Here is a 17,321-nt window from a genome sequence, read left to right as displayed (position 1 = left end):
AGGCAATGAAGGAAAGAAACGAATTGTTATAGAACTAATTAGGAAATGACTAATAATCAAAATCAAAATAAAAAAGAAGTGAGAAGAAAACGTGAGAAGGTAACAAAATAGAACTCGAAAATAGAGGAAATCAAAATAAAATCCAGAGAGGGAAATTTTAAAATAAAAATCAGAATCAAAGGTGCAAAAATATAAAAATAATAAAAAAACAAGAAGAAAAGAAAGAAGGAAGATAAAAATAAATAAAAATAAAAAGAGAGAGAAAAGTGAGGAGAAATCATGAGAATTAATGACATAAAACTTTGGTGAAATTTTGAGAATATGCTCGTAAGTACCTTTATCATCCAAGGGTTGGATGCTGAAGCCAAGTGATCAATGAACCTTGTGGCTGCATGGAAGGTTCTCAAACATTTTCCATCTGGAAGCTAAAGCCAAAGGGATCAATGAACACTGTAGCTGCGTTGAAGGTTCTCACACCTTTATCATCTGGAGGCTGAAAGCTGAAGCCAAGGGACTAATGAACCCTGTGGATGCGTTGGAGGTTCTTCAACCCATTACCATTTGAGGGTTAGAAGACGAAACCAAGGAACCAATGAACAACCCTGTGGCCACATTGAAGGGTCTCCAAACCATTACCATTCGAGGGCCGAAAGCTGAAACCATGGGACCAATGAACCCTGTGGCCCCATTGAAAGTTCTCTAACCCATTGCCAATCGAGGGCTATAAGCTGAAGCTAAGGGACCAATGAACCCTATGGCTACATTGAAGATTCTCCAACCCATTACTATTTGAGGGTTGTACTTTGCGTTGAAGATTCTTTGACCCTTTGCATCAACTTAAGCTAATACGTTGACTTCACCCACTTTTTCCTATTGACTTGTCAAGTACCTCATGGCTCTTTACCAAATGTTATGTAAATGGTTCTAAAAAAGTAAATAAATAAATGACTTCATTCATTTCTTTTGGGTTTCCCCCTTGTTACTTTTGAGTATATTTATGAGTCTAGGAGCAGGTCAAATGTGTGTTGATTGTTAAGTAACTAACTCTCTTCATGTTTCATGTTTCTTAGATTCCATAAAGTATTAAAAAAGAGGGGTAATAAGAAGAATATAATATTAACCTTTCCTTTTTAAAAATGGTTTAATCCAAATAAATTATTCAATATAGTTGTTTCAATTTGAATCCAATTTCCCTCTTAGTGTGTGGTTCTTATTTATCAGTTTTGGAATTATTTTTCTAATTATTATGAATTTAGGCCCACTTTATTTGCAATGAATTACATGTTGCATTTATCCAACCCAGTGAACCATAGATGCATTAGAAGCCTCTTTAGCCATAATGCAACCTTCCCTTTTTCAAAAAATGCTCCTAATTACCAGTTGCCCGATTTGGTCATCTCTTTCTTACCTTATTCTAGTTTATAAGTTTGGCCTTTAGCAGTAACCCGACCTACGACAATGGCTTAACCCATCTAGTAGTCTCCTCTTACCCTTGCACCCTTAGGTTGTCCACTCTTAGTTTAGTGTGGCTAAAGCTAAATTAAGTCCATGCCTACCACACACTCATCCTCCCCGGGCAGCTTCAGTTTCTTGTAACCTGTGGACTCCATTATTAGATAGTTAACTTATAGTAGCCTACCTTCTTCATAGGTGATTAGTCCGTTCCTGGCTTCATGTTTCTTTATCTACTCAAATTTTAACTCCACCTGGTAGTTAATTTGTCAGTGTGTGTTCTAAACAAGAGGCAAGTCAATTTTACTTCTGCTTTTTCAATATGCCTTGAATCAAACCTCCCACCTATATATTTTTGTTCTTGATATACAATATCAAAGTCAGTTTAGTTCATTTTATTAATTATACAATTACATTTTTTCATTTTTAGTTTAATTTATTAATGCTCTTCAATATCCAATTGCAATCTAAATTCTATTTGAATTTGATATAAATTTGATGGATAAGTTCAATTCAAAATTGAATATAAATAAATCAAATTTGAGTCTACTTTATATCCAATTCATTTCAATCCATTTGCAACCCTAATCATATGGTTTTCCGTAAAAATTTTACTAATACATGAGGCTTGCCTTTTCTTTTCTCTTTTTTCCTCAAGGCTCAGTTTGGAAGGAGTACAAATACAAATATGTAGAGTACAAAACCTTATATTTTGTATGTATTTGTACTGTATATATTTATATTTACACTCCTTCCAAACTGGGCCTAAAGGATTTATATCCCATGGGCAATCGAGACATTATTATTGATTTGTCTTGAAGGGATAAATATACTCTACAAAAGAGATATCTATTGGTCCAAGGGCTTCATCTTTTAAAGCAAAACTCACTCAATGATTTTATAAACTACATTGCACAAACTAATTTATCTCAAATGATTGGTTGCCTTTGAATTTCTTGTATGAGGCAATAAGGTTTTTATTAATTTTTATTTGCCATTCTCTTTGAAGTGGAAGAACATCCCAATGGCCTAGTTATAGATTCATCAATATCATTCCAATACTTTTGGATGAAGCCTGCATTCAACCCATTAAGGTTAAATACTTGCAAATCTGGGATATGATTCTCGACAGCATTCGAGTTTCCTTTATATCCCATGAATTGATACTCACTCTCCATTTTATTTTAATTGATTTTTCTATTCCTTCTACACAAAGTCATTACATAAAAAATGTTATTTTCCATCCCATATTTAAGGCAACCATTTCTTGATTTTTGGGTCCAATGGACTTCTTCCCTTATATGAAAAAATATATTATAGTCAATATACCAAGACACATAGATATCATACAATAACATTATTAATAATGCATCATCCAAAAACTTAGATAGATGGTACATGTATAAAACCATTAATATGTTATTATTTATTTATTCATTCAAATAATTAATTAATAAGTATAAAATCATATTGTCAATATATATATATAATATATATATATATATATATATATATATATATATATATATATATATATATATATAAGATCCATAAATGCAAGAGCCCAAAGCATAAATCATATAAAACTAGTATAATAAAATAAATTCTATATTTTATTATTTTGACTTCGATGTGCTACAAAAAACTAAATCAACTTAATCTTAAATTCTTTTTGCTGACTAATGGCTATATAACTTCTTATAAACCATCATTGTAAATTAAGTTAAATTTGTAGATAATATTTTCTTATTTCATAAATAATAAATTGTTACTTACTATAAATAAAATTACTAATAAATAAATTACAAAATATATAATATTTATCTTTATTTAAAAATATACTAATCCATTTGAACTTGTAAGATACAATTCTTAAATACCAAAATGCTTATTTTATTTTTTATTATTTTTATTTCTATAAATTATCAAAAAAATAAAAAAACATTCTTTTAATATAAATTATTAATTGATCAATAGATTTGATTGGATCATTTATAGTTCCATCATATGCTTCTTCACCACCATCAAATGCATTTAAAATAATAATTTGTATCTTTAGATTTCCCCAATATTTTTGAGAGAATTAAATATGATAAACCGAAAACATAAATCCAAGTATCCAACAACAAATAAATATGTTCTTGCATTTCAGAAAACGAAATATGTATATCCATTGAACATTTAGGCTCGTTATAAATACAATTACAGAGTGCAAAACCTTGTATTACACTATACATATTCTCATTTCTACTCCGAGGCAGCTAGGCTCAGTTCGGAAGTATAAATGCAAACACATAGAGTGCAAAACTATGTATTTTGTATGCATTTGTACCATAGACATTTGTATTTGGACTCCTTCCAAACTGAGCATAAAGGACTAAATGACAAAAAAAAAAAAAAACTTGATTCTAATTTCTAGTGCAAGTTCTCAAGTTATTTATAAGAGGAATTCTCCAAGGTTCAAAATATCGGTGCACCCAATACACCAATAGTAGCGGGCAGTATCGATATCTTTAATTTAGTTTCTTTAAATCTGGTTCAGAGGTGCTGATTTAAAGTCCATTTACCCTCTGAACCGGTTGGGACCTTGAAACACTCTGTAGAAACATATCAGGAAACCCCCATTACGATACTATCAACTGATATAGCCCAATACATACATGTCTATATTTTGAACCTTTGGAATTCTCTCTGAGACTTGGAAATGAGAAACGTGATAAAAAAGTGAAATCGATACAAACAATACCGACCTTTTTTTTTTATTTTTTTCAGCCTGGTTATTGGAACAAAGACTATTATAGATGCTTCTACGATCTGAATAGTACCTTACTGAAGGGTTAGATACAGGGCGTATTATATCAATATTTTGATCATACAATACACCCGATTAATATTCTAAACCTTGCAGTCGAGCATCTACTACAATCAAATAAGCAAAGAAACCTTGCTAAGGGGGGTTTGACCAAAATTTTATTATACTATTGGTTGCCGTCATCCAACAAGACGGGGGTATTTTTGGAACAATGACAATTATAAGAAGATAATCCTCCAACTCTCCCCCCTCAAAAAAATAATAATAATAATAATAAAGAAAATAAAAAATAAAATATCAAGCATATGTGCTTTGATGTGCCACCCTGAAATGAGTTTTAAATATGATAAGTTGCAAGTTCTTTAATCTTTTCTCGTTACTTTTTCCCTTCCATTTTAGACATCAAACATTTATTATACAAGAATGTTAGCCACTAAACACAAGTACAGCAGGAAGGATGCTCAACCTGCTGTACCTTGACCTCTGCTCTGGTATGTAGCTTCTAAACATTCCTTAGCCCTGTGAACCTTTGACTGAAGATAAAAGCTCCCATTTTGAGCATTCTTCTCAAACAGATTGTCATATTTCTGCATAAGATAGAAAACTAGATGTTTAAGCCTGCTAATTCCAGATGATATATCAACTCTTTAATTTAAGAATGAATTTAAATAAATACCACAAATCTAACAGACCTTCAGGATCTCCTCCCAGGTGGCCTCCTCAGTGACACCTAGAATCTGCCTTGCCTCTTGCTCAGCCATTGTTTTGCTTGCTCTACGAACTGTATTTTGTATTGTTTCTTGAGCAACACCAGATTTTGACGCATCTGCAAACATTCAATAAACAAATAACAGAATTAGATGATGCATGGGTTTTGGAAGTAAATTTAACCTATTAATGTTTTAAAGGAAACACTAGTTAGGGGTGAAGGTTGAGTACCCACCCACCCATATTGACCCGCTGACCCATTTACCACCCATATTAATGAGTGTCAATGGGTCACAACCCACCTTGATCCTGACCCACCCCCTCTAACCTAATGCAAGGATTAAGAAATTACAAATATTTTAGCCAAACAAAATAAAAAAAAAAAAGAAAATTACAGAAAAAAATACACAAAGAAAAACAAAAAATAATAAAACACCAAAATTGACATTATTTTGCAGGAAAAAAAACAAAGGTTGTAGAAAAAAAACACAAATTGATAAAAATTACAGAAAAACATGGAAAATAATAAAATTTATATTTCAACCAAGAAAATAAAAATTGCATAAAATACATAAATTGATAAAAATTCAAAATAATTATATTTTTCAACCAAAATTGTTTTTTTTTTTTTTGAGAAAAACCCATAAATTGTAGAAAATAAAAAAAAAAAAGATGAAAAATATCAATTGTGCGGGCAAGCTTGTTCTCCATGTGCTACAGAACTCATTCTACTTCAACTCAGCTTCCATCAACGTAATGGCACTTGAATTTGTCATTGCCACTGTTATAGTGTTGCAGCCAACAGAGGCCCAAACCCCATCTTCCCATTCTCAAAGACCAAAACCTTGATTGATTTGTTGAAGATTTGGGAATTTAGATTTGAAGAAACGGTGGAAATAGGCTTTCGTATGGATGTGGAGGCAGAAAATCTGATCTGCCACCCATTCCCGTCTATTCAAAACTCAATTTGAAGAACATGTAAAAATCTATCTTGACTATTCTGTCTATATTGTCAATCGCTCTTGTAAATCAAATATATTTTTTTCAATTTCATATCAATCAATTTCCATCTAACTCAAAGCTTGGCTATGAACCCTAAAGCCTTGTACCAGAACCGTAAAGCCCATTTCAGAGAGAGAGAGAGAGAGAGAGAGGCAGAGAATGTTGTAGAGAGAACAGAGACAGAAAATGTTCTCCGTTGCAGTGTTACAGAAATGAAGCATACCTCAATCCTTGAATGGCGGAGCTCACCTTGACATTCTTTGAAATTTCAAATGGAGCTTCCCTCAGGCCTTGAAGGGAAAGGAAGGCAAGGGAAGACTCAGCAGAAGGTGGTAATCGAAATCAGACAAGAAATGACACAAGGGTATTTGAGAACACCTCTACAGAAAGACAGTCCATCAAACCAAAACATCGATGCAGAGGATGATGGATAGGTGCGGATGAAAGGTAATAAGAAATCAGTCCCCAACCCTAGACACCTCTGGAAATCTCACCGATTACAGCAGTATATGATGGACATGAAGCTCAAGGTACAAAGGAATTAATAACCACAGCTTGTATATGATCAAGTGGGCTCCTTAATCCCACATGATCTCCAGTGACACTGATGTCGGTGTCACTGGAGACTTTCGCTTGTCCCTATAACAAGTGCTCTTGGGTTTGGGACCCATTTGGGCAAGAGAGCAGTTCCCCAAAACTAGAGAGAAAGACAACTAAAAGGAAATCAAGGGGAAAGAGATACAAAGAATCATTTGGACTTGCAAAGATTCTTGACAATGCAATTGAGTTAATCAAGATAATTACCAGATATACTTCTTTTTACATGGACTTGATATAAATAGACTAAATAAACCAACAACCTCCTACTAATACTCAACTACTCAATTACATGTTCATTTGTTTGGTTTTCGCAAAGCTGTGGATTTAATCTTGTTTTCAAGAGGTTGCCACGGCATTTTATTAATGAAGAAGATAAGCTTTGGGTTAAACTTTGAAGTTTAGATATCTTAAAGATCATTCTGTGTTTCCATATCTTGTTGATCCACAAGGATCTATTTGTTGGAAATCTGTGGCTAATCTCCAAATTAATTTTCATTCTAAGTTGGGATATTTGGTAAAAACTGGGGATTCTAACTCTATTTGGAAAGTGCCTTGGATCCAATATCAAGGTTCCACACAGCTAAAGGATCTTAAGGATGGAAATTTTAATTGGGATGTGGATAAAGTTGATGAAAAGGTCAGCATAGCAATCTTAAATGGATTTTTTTTATCAATAACCACATAATTCATTAAAATAGGAAAAAAGTTACAGGGAAGGGGAGCTAAAGATACTTCACCAGAAAAGAAGTACAACTGATTTAAACACTCAGACCCTCACAATTGAGCCTAAAACCCAGAATTTCTAAAAACTCCTTGCCTAGCCAATCCATCAGCAAAGGAGTTAGCATTTCTTCCAACCCAAGTACATTGGACTTCCATATCCTTAATCAGCCACTTGAATTTTCTTTTCTCATTGCTGTAGCTCCACATCTTGGAAGTGTCTTCTTTCAGCCAATTCACAACAATCACAGAATCTCCTTCTATAAGCAGTTTCTTGACTTGAATTTCTTTGGCCCTTTGTACCCCTTTCAACACTGCTAAATGGATTTGGGTACAAAAGGTCAGGAAAATTCAGTTCAAAAGGCCTAAAACATCATCCAGTCATAAAATGTATCTTTTTTTGGTGCTACAAAGGCAGCAATTTGTTGGGTTTCTTTCAATATTTCTCAGTCATAGACATTACAAGATCTTGGACAGAAGAAGCACAATCTTCAAGAGTGAAAGAGAAAGTAAGGATGGAAATGAAAACCTCCAGATGGTAATAGGTTTAAATTGAATTTTGATGGAAGCTCCTTTGGAAATCCGGGACTGTTAGGTATTGAGGGAGTAATCAGAAATTCTGAAAGGAGAATATTAGCTTTGCTCTTTGGACCGATTGGCATGGGCAACTCTCTAAAAGCTGAGTTAATGGCATTGCTACAAGGACTGAAGATTGCTAAGCAACTAGGAATGAGGCATATTGAGGTTGAAGGGGATCCCAAGGTGATCATTTCTTGGGCTAAAAACAATAGAAGTATTCCGTGGACCTTCAAACAAATGATAAGGGAAGTGGAAAAGGTTGCAGGGGAAGTAGAGGCTGAATTCAAATGGGTTAGATGATTATCTTGCTAAACAAAGGGCTTTAAGGCAACAATTGTTTTGGGCTGCAATGTAAAGTGGGACAGAAATCTGTAATAGTATGGGAGCTTTAATCCCATACACAGCTGTAAAACCTTATTGTAACCCTAATTTCAAATAAAATTCTCTTTTGCTGATAAAAAAAAATGTATCTTTTTTTGGTGGAAAGTCTAAAAATGTACCAGTTGATCCTAATAGGAGGAGAATTTGAAACTGGGAATGGGAAATGAAGATTGCCCCAAGGTATAAGCTGTCTTTTTCGAGACTGTTGAATAATTTTGTCATGGTTAAAGAAAGAATTTGGGCTACCATGGGGATTTAGTTGCCTTGTAATAGCTCTAATCCTTGGCCTGCTCATTTCATTAAGTTTGTGATTCAAATTAATAAGAGGTTAGTCTTGGATTTTCTTTGATGGATTGCTGTGTGTTCCTACTTCATTTGTTTTTTTTTTTTTTTTGATCAGCTAATAAGACTTTTATTATTAACAGAGAAATATTGAACTACAACAGTTAGGTTGCAGCACTGCGTTAACCCAATCTACAAACACATACAAACAGTTACAGTTCTGCCCTTGGATAAGGTGCATTCTTTGTAAAGCTAATGGGGAAACGGATTACCACCTTATGGTTACTTGTCCGGTTACTAAAACTATTTGGGAGTGAGCTTCATCCTTGTTTGGATGCACTTGGAATCCCCCCGTGAGTTTGCAAAACTTGTTCTCTCCTTCGTTCTCAAGATGGCCTAAGAAAAAAGGGAAGATCATGTGGAGAAGAAGCATTAGAGCGGCAGTGTGCTGGTCCGTATGGGAAGAGAGGAACTCTAGACTTTTTTCAGACAATGAAAGATCTATGGAGAATTTAACTGAACTGATACACTTAAGGGTTAGTCACTGGCTGAAATCTTTGGAGATTTTTTTCAGATTTCTCCATGGCTGATCTTTGGAGAAAGTGGAAAGAAATTGCTACCTCGGCTCAGTGCAAAAGGACCTCTAGACCTTCTTGGTCCCCCCCTCCTTCAGGATTCATGAAACTGAATTTTGATGGTTGTAGTTTAAGGAATTATGGGCCTTCTGGGATTGGGGGAGTTTTCAGAAATGAGGCTGGGATTATTAATGCTATGTTCTCTGGCCCTATTGGAGAGGGTGACTCTCTTAGGGCAGAGATTTTAGCAGCTCTAGAAGGAATCAAAAGAGCAAGAGAATTAAACATTTGGTGCTTGGTCATTGAAGGAGACTCGGAGGTGGTAATTAGGTGGTTGAAGGAAGACAACAATGGTTTGTGGAGCTACAAAAATGAAAAGAAAAAATTTAAATGGCTGAGTAGGGATATTGAGGTGAAGTACAGTTGGGTGAAGAGAAGTGCTAATTCCATGGCTGATGGGTTAGCCAAGCAAGGGGTGCTTAAGAATTCTTTGTTTTGGGCCATTTTTTAGCTTTCTTTCTTGTTCCCTGTTGTGGGGGAGTTAAGATATTTTACCTCCCCTTTCTTGTACTTAAAGTTTCACATTTTCTAAAATCTAATAAAACATCCTGTTATTGATTAAAAAAAAAAAAAAGTTACAGTTCTGCCCAATACAAGGTAGATCTATTTGCCCCCTGTTTTGCTAGGGCATCCGCCAACCCATTTGTAGTCCTTTTGACCCAACCGAACTGAGAGTTGAACCTCCTTGCAAGTATGTCAATTTCTCTGTAGATAAATTTGAGCTTCCAGGGTGCTGAAGTGATGTGCTTAGCCCAAGAAATGACCAGTAGTGAGTCTCCTTTTTTTTGTTTGATGCGAGTCTCCTTCTATTTCTAAATCTGTTGTTCCAATATGCTCAGCCAGCTTTAAACCTTAAAGTAGAGCCAGAGATTCAGCCTGTATTGAGTCACCAATACCTATTGGTCCTGAGAAGAATGCCACTTCTCCTAGATGATTTCTAATCACACCCCCTATACCTGCCTTTCCTGGGTTACCAAAGGAACTCCCATCAAAGTTTAGTTTTAGTTTGTTTCAATGCAGGTGGCTTCCATTCTGCTCTCACAACTTCTTTGGGTACATCTGTTTGTGCTACTTCAGTCCAGTTTCTTAGAATGTCATTCGTGGAGAAATTTTTGAATACTTCCATGGTCATCACCCAAAGTGCAGTTCTGATTTTTATGGATTCAATGACTTCGTCCTTTGATTTACTTTTTTCAGAGAAGAGTCTTTGGTTTCTTTCCTCCCATATAGTCCATACCACAGCAGCTCTTGCTGCCTTCCATAAGCACTTACCTCTTTTCTTCTGTTGCCTTAGGAAGGAGGGGCTGAATAGACTTACCACATCCCGTGCTACTTCATTTGGTTTGCTCAAAATAAAAAAAATAAAAAAAGGTTTTTGATAATAAGTCACTATCTGTTGGGCGGTTGATTGATCGATTCTGCTGGACCATACATATGTGGGATGGCAAATTTCGATTTCAGCCCTCATATCCAATCCAGAGTGTTTCTCATGTTCAGTTTTCTCATAATACGATGCAAAATATTTTCTTGGATGGGGGTACAGTTAACTCAGATCATGGTGCCATAGTTGTCAAGGTGATCCCCAGGCAACAAGGTGCCCATGGCTGGTCACCTCGCTTAATTACCTACCTAATTTGTACATGCCATCATGAAACACCTTTAAATTATTTGTTTTTTGATATTATAATAATTAAATAGATATTATTTAACTAAAATATTCATTGTGTGGGTTTTATATACCAGTTCTTTTTATTATTTGTTAGGGTCCAATCAACACATTCTTTGCCATCATCATCTTCTTCTTCTTTTCCTAGATAAAAAAAGGGGCCTAGCTACATTTTCCGTATTTTCTTGGTGATTTTCTATTTTTAATATGAAGTCTATAGATTTTTAAGAAGTTTATAGATAATTAACAATGAAAGATAGTTGCTAGTTGATATAGAACCAAGGGAATTACCATATGATTCATGGTTTCTATGTAAAAAAACCCATCACCTAGGCGCCTTCCTATCACCTAGCTTCACCTAGTGTTTTAAAAGTGCAAGGGGCGATTTGCACTCAAAGATGCAAGGCACAAGGTGAGGTGTGTTCCTTTTCGAAGCAAGGCACAAAAATACAAAACAATGCCAAAAATTCAAAATACACAGAAAATTAAAAATAAAAATATTAAACACAATATTAATAAAAATATAAACTTAAAATTTAAAATAAATGTTTTAAAAAACCTATTATCTAAAATTAAAATACATAAACATAACATGTAAAGCATATTCAAACGAAAATTTAAAAATAAAATCAAACATATAAAACATGTTCATGTTTCAAATTGTATGAAACTTGCCACCATCTGGCATCTCCCAAGAAACCCATAACCATAGCAGTCTGTCATGTTTCCTCTCCAAGGCCAACATCAATACCCAATTGGCCCAATACCCCCATCATAAAAGAATTGACACCTATAGAATTGTTTGATCATAAAGAAAGGGGTCTCTATTTCAACTATGACGAAAAGTTCACCTCTAGCCACCATTGTAAAATGTTATTCTTGATAAAAGGGTGTTTGGCCGAGGAGGAAGAAGACATGGACATGGTTACTAATGAAGGATGAAGCTCAATTCAAGTTGCAGTTTCCAAGTTTCAACCCTTGCAAACAAGGGCAAATCTTGTGGTGAAGGCAATTGCTACATGCATTGATAACTTGCATCCACAACACCACCATGATCCCAGTAAGTTTGGCAAGCAGCCAACATAATCGAGTCCATTTTATAGTGGACAATAATGAAAACAAGTCTCTTGGGCTGCAAATGGCCCATTATCGAAGCAAACTTTGCTCTCAAAATTAGTTAATGTAAAATAGGTTGATTCCAGCCTTGAGATTCATGTTTGCACCCATCACAACCAAACAAGACACTATAGATTTCTCAGTGCAAAACCGAACTGGATTTGTAGGTGTGATCTTTTTCAACCCAACCCAGAAATCACAGGCCTGGAACTAAGTATTGTGTTCAGGCCCAGCCCAGGCCTGGGCCCAACTTTAAACCCGGTCCAGCCTACACACACACACACACACATACATACATACATACATATATATATGCTGTTTTATGCTATGCTTTATATTTTACATATAGATATTAAAATATTAGCTCCAATAGGTGATAAAATGAGAGAAAATAGACTAAGATTGTTTGGCCATGTGCATACCAGACCTTTGACAGAGCTCATAAGAAGTGATCTATTACAAGTTGAAAAGGCTAAAGGGGTTGGGGTGGACCGGTAGACGAAAAAGGGCATGGATTGTAGTAAGAAATGATAATAAGCGCTAATAATTTAACAATGGAAATGACATTAAACAGAACAGAATGGTGAAACACGATTCACGTAGCCAACCCACATGGTTGGGATAAGGCTTGGATGATGATGATATAAATATTATAATTTGACACCTATAATACATATTATGCACAATATTTTATATCTATATTATGTATAAAATAAATTTTATAATATTCTATATAAAATAGTATAACACATTATATATTTAATATTCTATTAATGAAAGACATGCTGCAGCCATGCAGCCAACCCCACATGTAGAAACTGAGGTTATGAGCCATGAACTGTAACAACTCCATCTGCTTCAACTTTGATTTTTCTTGGTATTCCTTCATATTTTGCTCCCACCACCCTGACAGCTACTGAGTGCAGATCTCCTAAGAATGTCCCCACAAGGACCCCTCTGCACAGAGAAGCAATCATCTTCATGTTGCTCTCCAACCAAATATGGAATAGCAGATCCAAGACTCTAATAACCATTTCTTCGACTGCAGAAATGGATTTTGCATTGACAAGTGGATGCCGCTTTGATATTAGCATTAGCAGTTGATCATCTTCAGATTCCACGGTTGTCACTTATTTCTAACAAGTATCATTAAAATTTTTAAAAGGCATTCAAGGTATACTCCTGGAAGATCAGACCTACAGGAGATGTGTATTTTGCATTGACAAGTGGGTGCCGCTTTGATATTAGCACTAGCAGTTGATCATCTTCAGATTCCAATGGTTGTCACTTATTTCTAACAAGTATCATTAAAATTTTTAAAAGGCATTCAAGGTATACTCCTGGAAGATCACACCTACAGGAGATGTGTATTTAGTCCCCCCCCCCCAAAAAAAAGCACTAATATAGCTCCATTTCCATCCCTAAGACCCCCCTAATGGTGAAAGACCTGGGTTGCCACGTGAGCTTCCAACAAAGTTCAATTTTATCCTGTTGCTACCGGAAAGAGTCCACTACTCTTGATAAGTAGGCTTTCAATGAAGATGATTCAGCTACCACTCTCCACCCTCTAGCCATGCCATCCACTGAAAAATGTTTGAAAATCTCCATGGTCTTCACCCAATGAATTACCATCAACATGATGCTTGCAATGATGATTTCCAAAGATCTACATTGCTCATTAAACAATCCATTATTTATTTTCCCCCATATTGTCCATAAAATAGCAGCTCTAATGGTTCGTTATATGAAAGAGAGAAAAGAAAATACAACAAAGTATATAAAAAACAGAGTTTTGCAGAAAATACAACAAAGAAAAAGAGGAAAATAAGAGAAAAACAGAGAATACTAAAATTTGCAAAAAACAACAACAACAACAATAGATACCTTGTCTCTGACTATCTTCATGGTAAAGTTTCTGTTTTTAACAGAGTAAAACTGTAAAAGTCAATCCAACTTGGCTATAAGCCATATTTTGTTTCTCGGATTAGAGGCAGATCCCCATTCAATACTATCCTTAACATTAGTAATATGTATCTGGACTCAGTTTCGCAATTTTTACTAGATTATATCCATGATAAGTAACAAATAAAATTCATTATATTTTATTCGCAAATTGGACTCTCTTCATAAATAAATAAATGTTATCGAAGTGTACAAGAATAGAATTCTGAGTTGAAATGAGGATCAAATCAATTACAATACCCAAGTACAAACTATAAAATTATAAATTGAAACTGAATTGCAGTAAGCAGGTCCTCCTACCATCGAGGGTTCAGGTAGCATAGATGAACAAAAATGCCTGTAGTATTTGGATTCATAACTTCTTACAACTAACAAAAGCATGGCTCCAAGAGGCCTGGAAATGTATTCATCAATACAAGCATCATTACCAAACATAGTTGTCAAGGTTAAACCTATACAATGCACTATATAATATATTTATATTTTATATTTTCTTATGTTATAATAAATAAGACCGACATTTTCACACTAAATTATTCATTTTGTGGGTTTATATACTACCTTCCTTTTATTATTTTCTTATTTGTTAGGGCTCATCCCCTGTATATTCTTAAATTTATTTTCTTTTTCTTCTCATGATTTGTTAATTTTCTATATTTTGATATTAAGTTTACATTTAATTGATGAAAACTATTGATGATTACTGGTGAAAGGTGACTGCTGGTTGCTATGAAACCTAGGAAGCTACCCAAGGATTTTGGGTTTTATTTAAAAAAAAAAAAAACACTGCCTAGGTGCCATGCCTAGCCTTGCCTCAGCACCTTAAAAATTATTGTATGAAGTACCAAGTCCAATAAACTCCCTAATGTTGAGATAAAATAGAGAAATTCTCTCGACAAACATAAAAGACTAAATTTAGAAAACCTAATCTCTAATAGGAAAGATGATCATTGAAAGGGTTGAACATGAAACTACAAAGTTAAAGTAGAAATATGGAAGGGTTGAAGAACTCACTTGCAAGAGCTTGACGGTATGCTTGAACAAATGCCCTTGCCAAAATCCCAGAGCCCATTACAATCAAATTGGCAAGAATCTTTGCAGCCTGTATAAAAGGTAGACAAATAAGCTAGATAGCTTGCCAATATTCAGGAAATTATCTGAAAAGTTATATCATCCCAACTTCTTAAATGGCAATGGAATGTGCAATAATATTAAGTGCCTGACCTGACCAAACCAATTTTACCTGGACACAGAATGACAAAAGGAACACAACAACATTGCCAATGTGAAAGGTTCCTCTACAAATCACTATGATAATGATTACCTATAAACCAATATACTGTATGGAGAAAGTGTGCAATAGGAAATTAAATGGTTGACCTAAATTCTTCTCTATGCAATCAAAACCTTGTATAAGCAATAGATTATTGACAGTTGCTCAGGATTTTATCCCATTATGCAAGTTGGTTCTTTTGAATATCATTTATTTAGTACTGTAACAATCCAATACTCTTTTTGAATGATCACATGTCTGAAGGTGGAACCACAAGGTTGCTTAAATTCTACAAAATGGTATTATTAAAGGATCCTTGGAAAATCACTACTAAACCTCTTTTTTTTTGAGAATTAAGCATGTGAAATATACCCATCCAGGTAATATCTTTGAGTACTCAATCTTCAGAAGATATGAAGTCTAAGGATTTAGGGTGCCCATAGAGGTTTCCAAATGAGGAACTGATAAAAAGTATGCTTCAAGAATACAAGAAAAATTGGAACAAGCAGATTATAACGAAATAAAAGAAAACACCAATTAGATTTGATAAAAGGCTATGTTTGGTTTGATAGAATAAGAAAAAAACAAAAAGTTGAAGAGGTAACCGAATCAAAATCTGACATATTCTGGCACCGTTGGGACCGACGATTAGGGTTAGAAGTTTGAAGAAGGTGATCAAAATCTAATATATTCCGGCACCGTTGGGACCGACGATTAAGGTTAGAGGTTTGAAGAAGGTGATGACATGCTTGTTCTCCGGGTTGAAACTCCGGATACCTTTGATTAACATCTTATCTATGGTGCTCATCTTTGCAGCTTTGGGAGCAGATTGTTTAAGTTCAGAGCGGGCCGATGAACATAACCGGAGAGTAACGCCGGCAAAGGAAGAAAAATCAAGAAGAGAGAGAGAAGATTGCATAGCATACCATGAGGGTTCCGGCTAAACTCCGATCCTCCAAGTCCGTGTTTCGGTCGTTTGAAAGCGTGAGGTCCGTTTGATCGGAGAGAGGGTGGCGCATTACGCAATATATATATATATATATATATATAAATAACACGTGGCAAATTAATGTTAAAACCCACAATCCACACTGCCACCATTAACAATTTGCCGTTATTTTTTGGAAACTAGACATTGGGAAATTTGTGCTAAAGCCCATAGCCTATTACCATACTACAACCCCCCACCATTCAAATTAGGGGTTAGTTAAAGAAAAAAAAACCTAAAAAATGAAATAGGTCGAAACAAACTGATTAATTGAACCAGTTAATTTGGTGTTTTAAAAAACCAGAAGTACTCGTTGGGTTTCGGTTAACCAATATAGAAAATCGGTAATTAACTGAATTGACCGATACACATATAGTTCTATTATATATAATATTTTTTATATATTATAAATTAATAAATATGCATTATATAAATATATATTTATAATATATGATATTATTTATTATTTAAAATATAAATATTATATATGTATATATTTTTTTATAATATATATTGTAAAAATTAAAAAACTAAAAAACCAACAAATCGAACCGGTTAACCAATTGGCTTCAGTTCGGTTTTGGTTATCGGTTTTCCAAAAATTGGTAATACCGGTTCGATTAATAAAAAAGACCTATTGTTCAATTAATTGATCAGTGAGCACCCCTAATTCAAACATGTGGCCTTTAGGGGTGAGCATTCAGTTAAAAACTGAACCGAATAAACTGAAATTAAAAAAAAAATGAAAACCGAACCAAAACCGAATTACAATTAATATATATAACATTATATATTATAACCTATAATATATATGTATATATATTATGAAAATGAATTTCATTATAATACATTATATATAATATATTAATATATAAATATATATCATATTATATTAAATGTTATATATTGTATATTATATATTACATGTTATACAATGAATTTTAGTTAATTTGGTTATTTCGGTTAACCGAATTTATAAATCTAAAAACCGAAACCAAAAACCAAAATTCCTAAAAACTAAATTAACCGAACCAAATTACCCAATAATTGAAAAAACTGAATCGAATAAATCGAAACCAAAATTTTCGATTTGGTATTTCATTTTAATTGAATAATGCTCACCCTTACTAGCCTTCTCATTTTTC

General features: G+C 34.2%; 1 protein-coding gene across 1 annotated transcript; it reads right to left on the bottom strand.

Annotated features, from left to right (window-relative positions):
- Positions 1 to 4,575: 4,575 nt before the first annotated feature.
- LOC148873196 (mitochondrial import inner membrane translocase subunit PAM16 like 2-like) lies at positions 4,576 to 16,366 on the bottom strand. Its single transcript, XM_088964583.1, has 4 exons — positions 16,115 to 16,366; positions 14,930 to 15,017; positions 4,957 to 5,090; positions 4,576 to 4,851 (listed from the first exon to the last, which is right to left on the bottom strand). Exons 1-4 carry the CDS (start codon positions 16,205 to 16,207, stop codon positions 4,726 to 4,728), a joined length of 441 nt encoding a protein of 146 aa, XP_088820709.1. The 5' UTR covers positions 16,208 to 16,366; the 3' UTR covers positions 4,576 to 4,725.
- Positions 16,367 to 17,321: the final 955 nt, after the last annotated feature.

Source organism: Nelumbo lutea, chromosome 1 (assembly GCF_056320005.1).
Source record: "Nelumbo lutea isolate HS-2025 chromosome 1, American lotus-T2T, whole genome shotgun sequence".
Classification (NCBI taxonomy): Eukaryota; Viridiplantae; Streptophyta; class Magnoliopsida; order Proteales; family Nelumbonaceae; genus Nelumbo; species Nelumbo lutea.
This window is presented reverse-complemented; position numbering and strand designations above follow the sequence as displayed.

Coding starts and splice junctions, on each gene's coding strand:
- LOC148873196 (XM_088964583.1), bottom strand. CDS start 16,207: ATGCGCCACCCTCTCTCCGATCAAACGGACCTCACGCTTTCAAACGAC. Junction 15,018..16,114: donor GTTTAGCCGGAACCCTCATG/GTATGCTATGCA, acceptor CCTTTTATACAG/GCTGCAAAGATTCTTGCCAA. Junction 5,091..14,929: donor ATACCGTCAAGCTCTTGCAA/GTGAGTTCTTCA, acceptor GAATGTTTGCAG/ATGCGTCAAAATCTGGTGTT.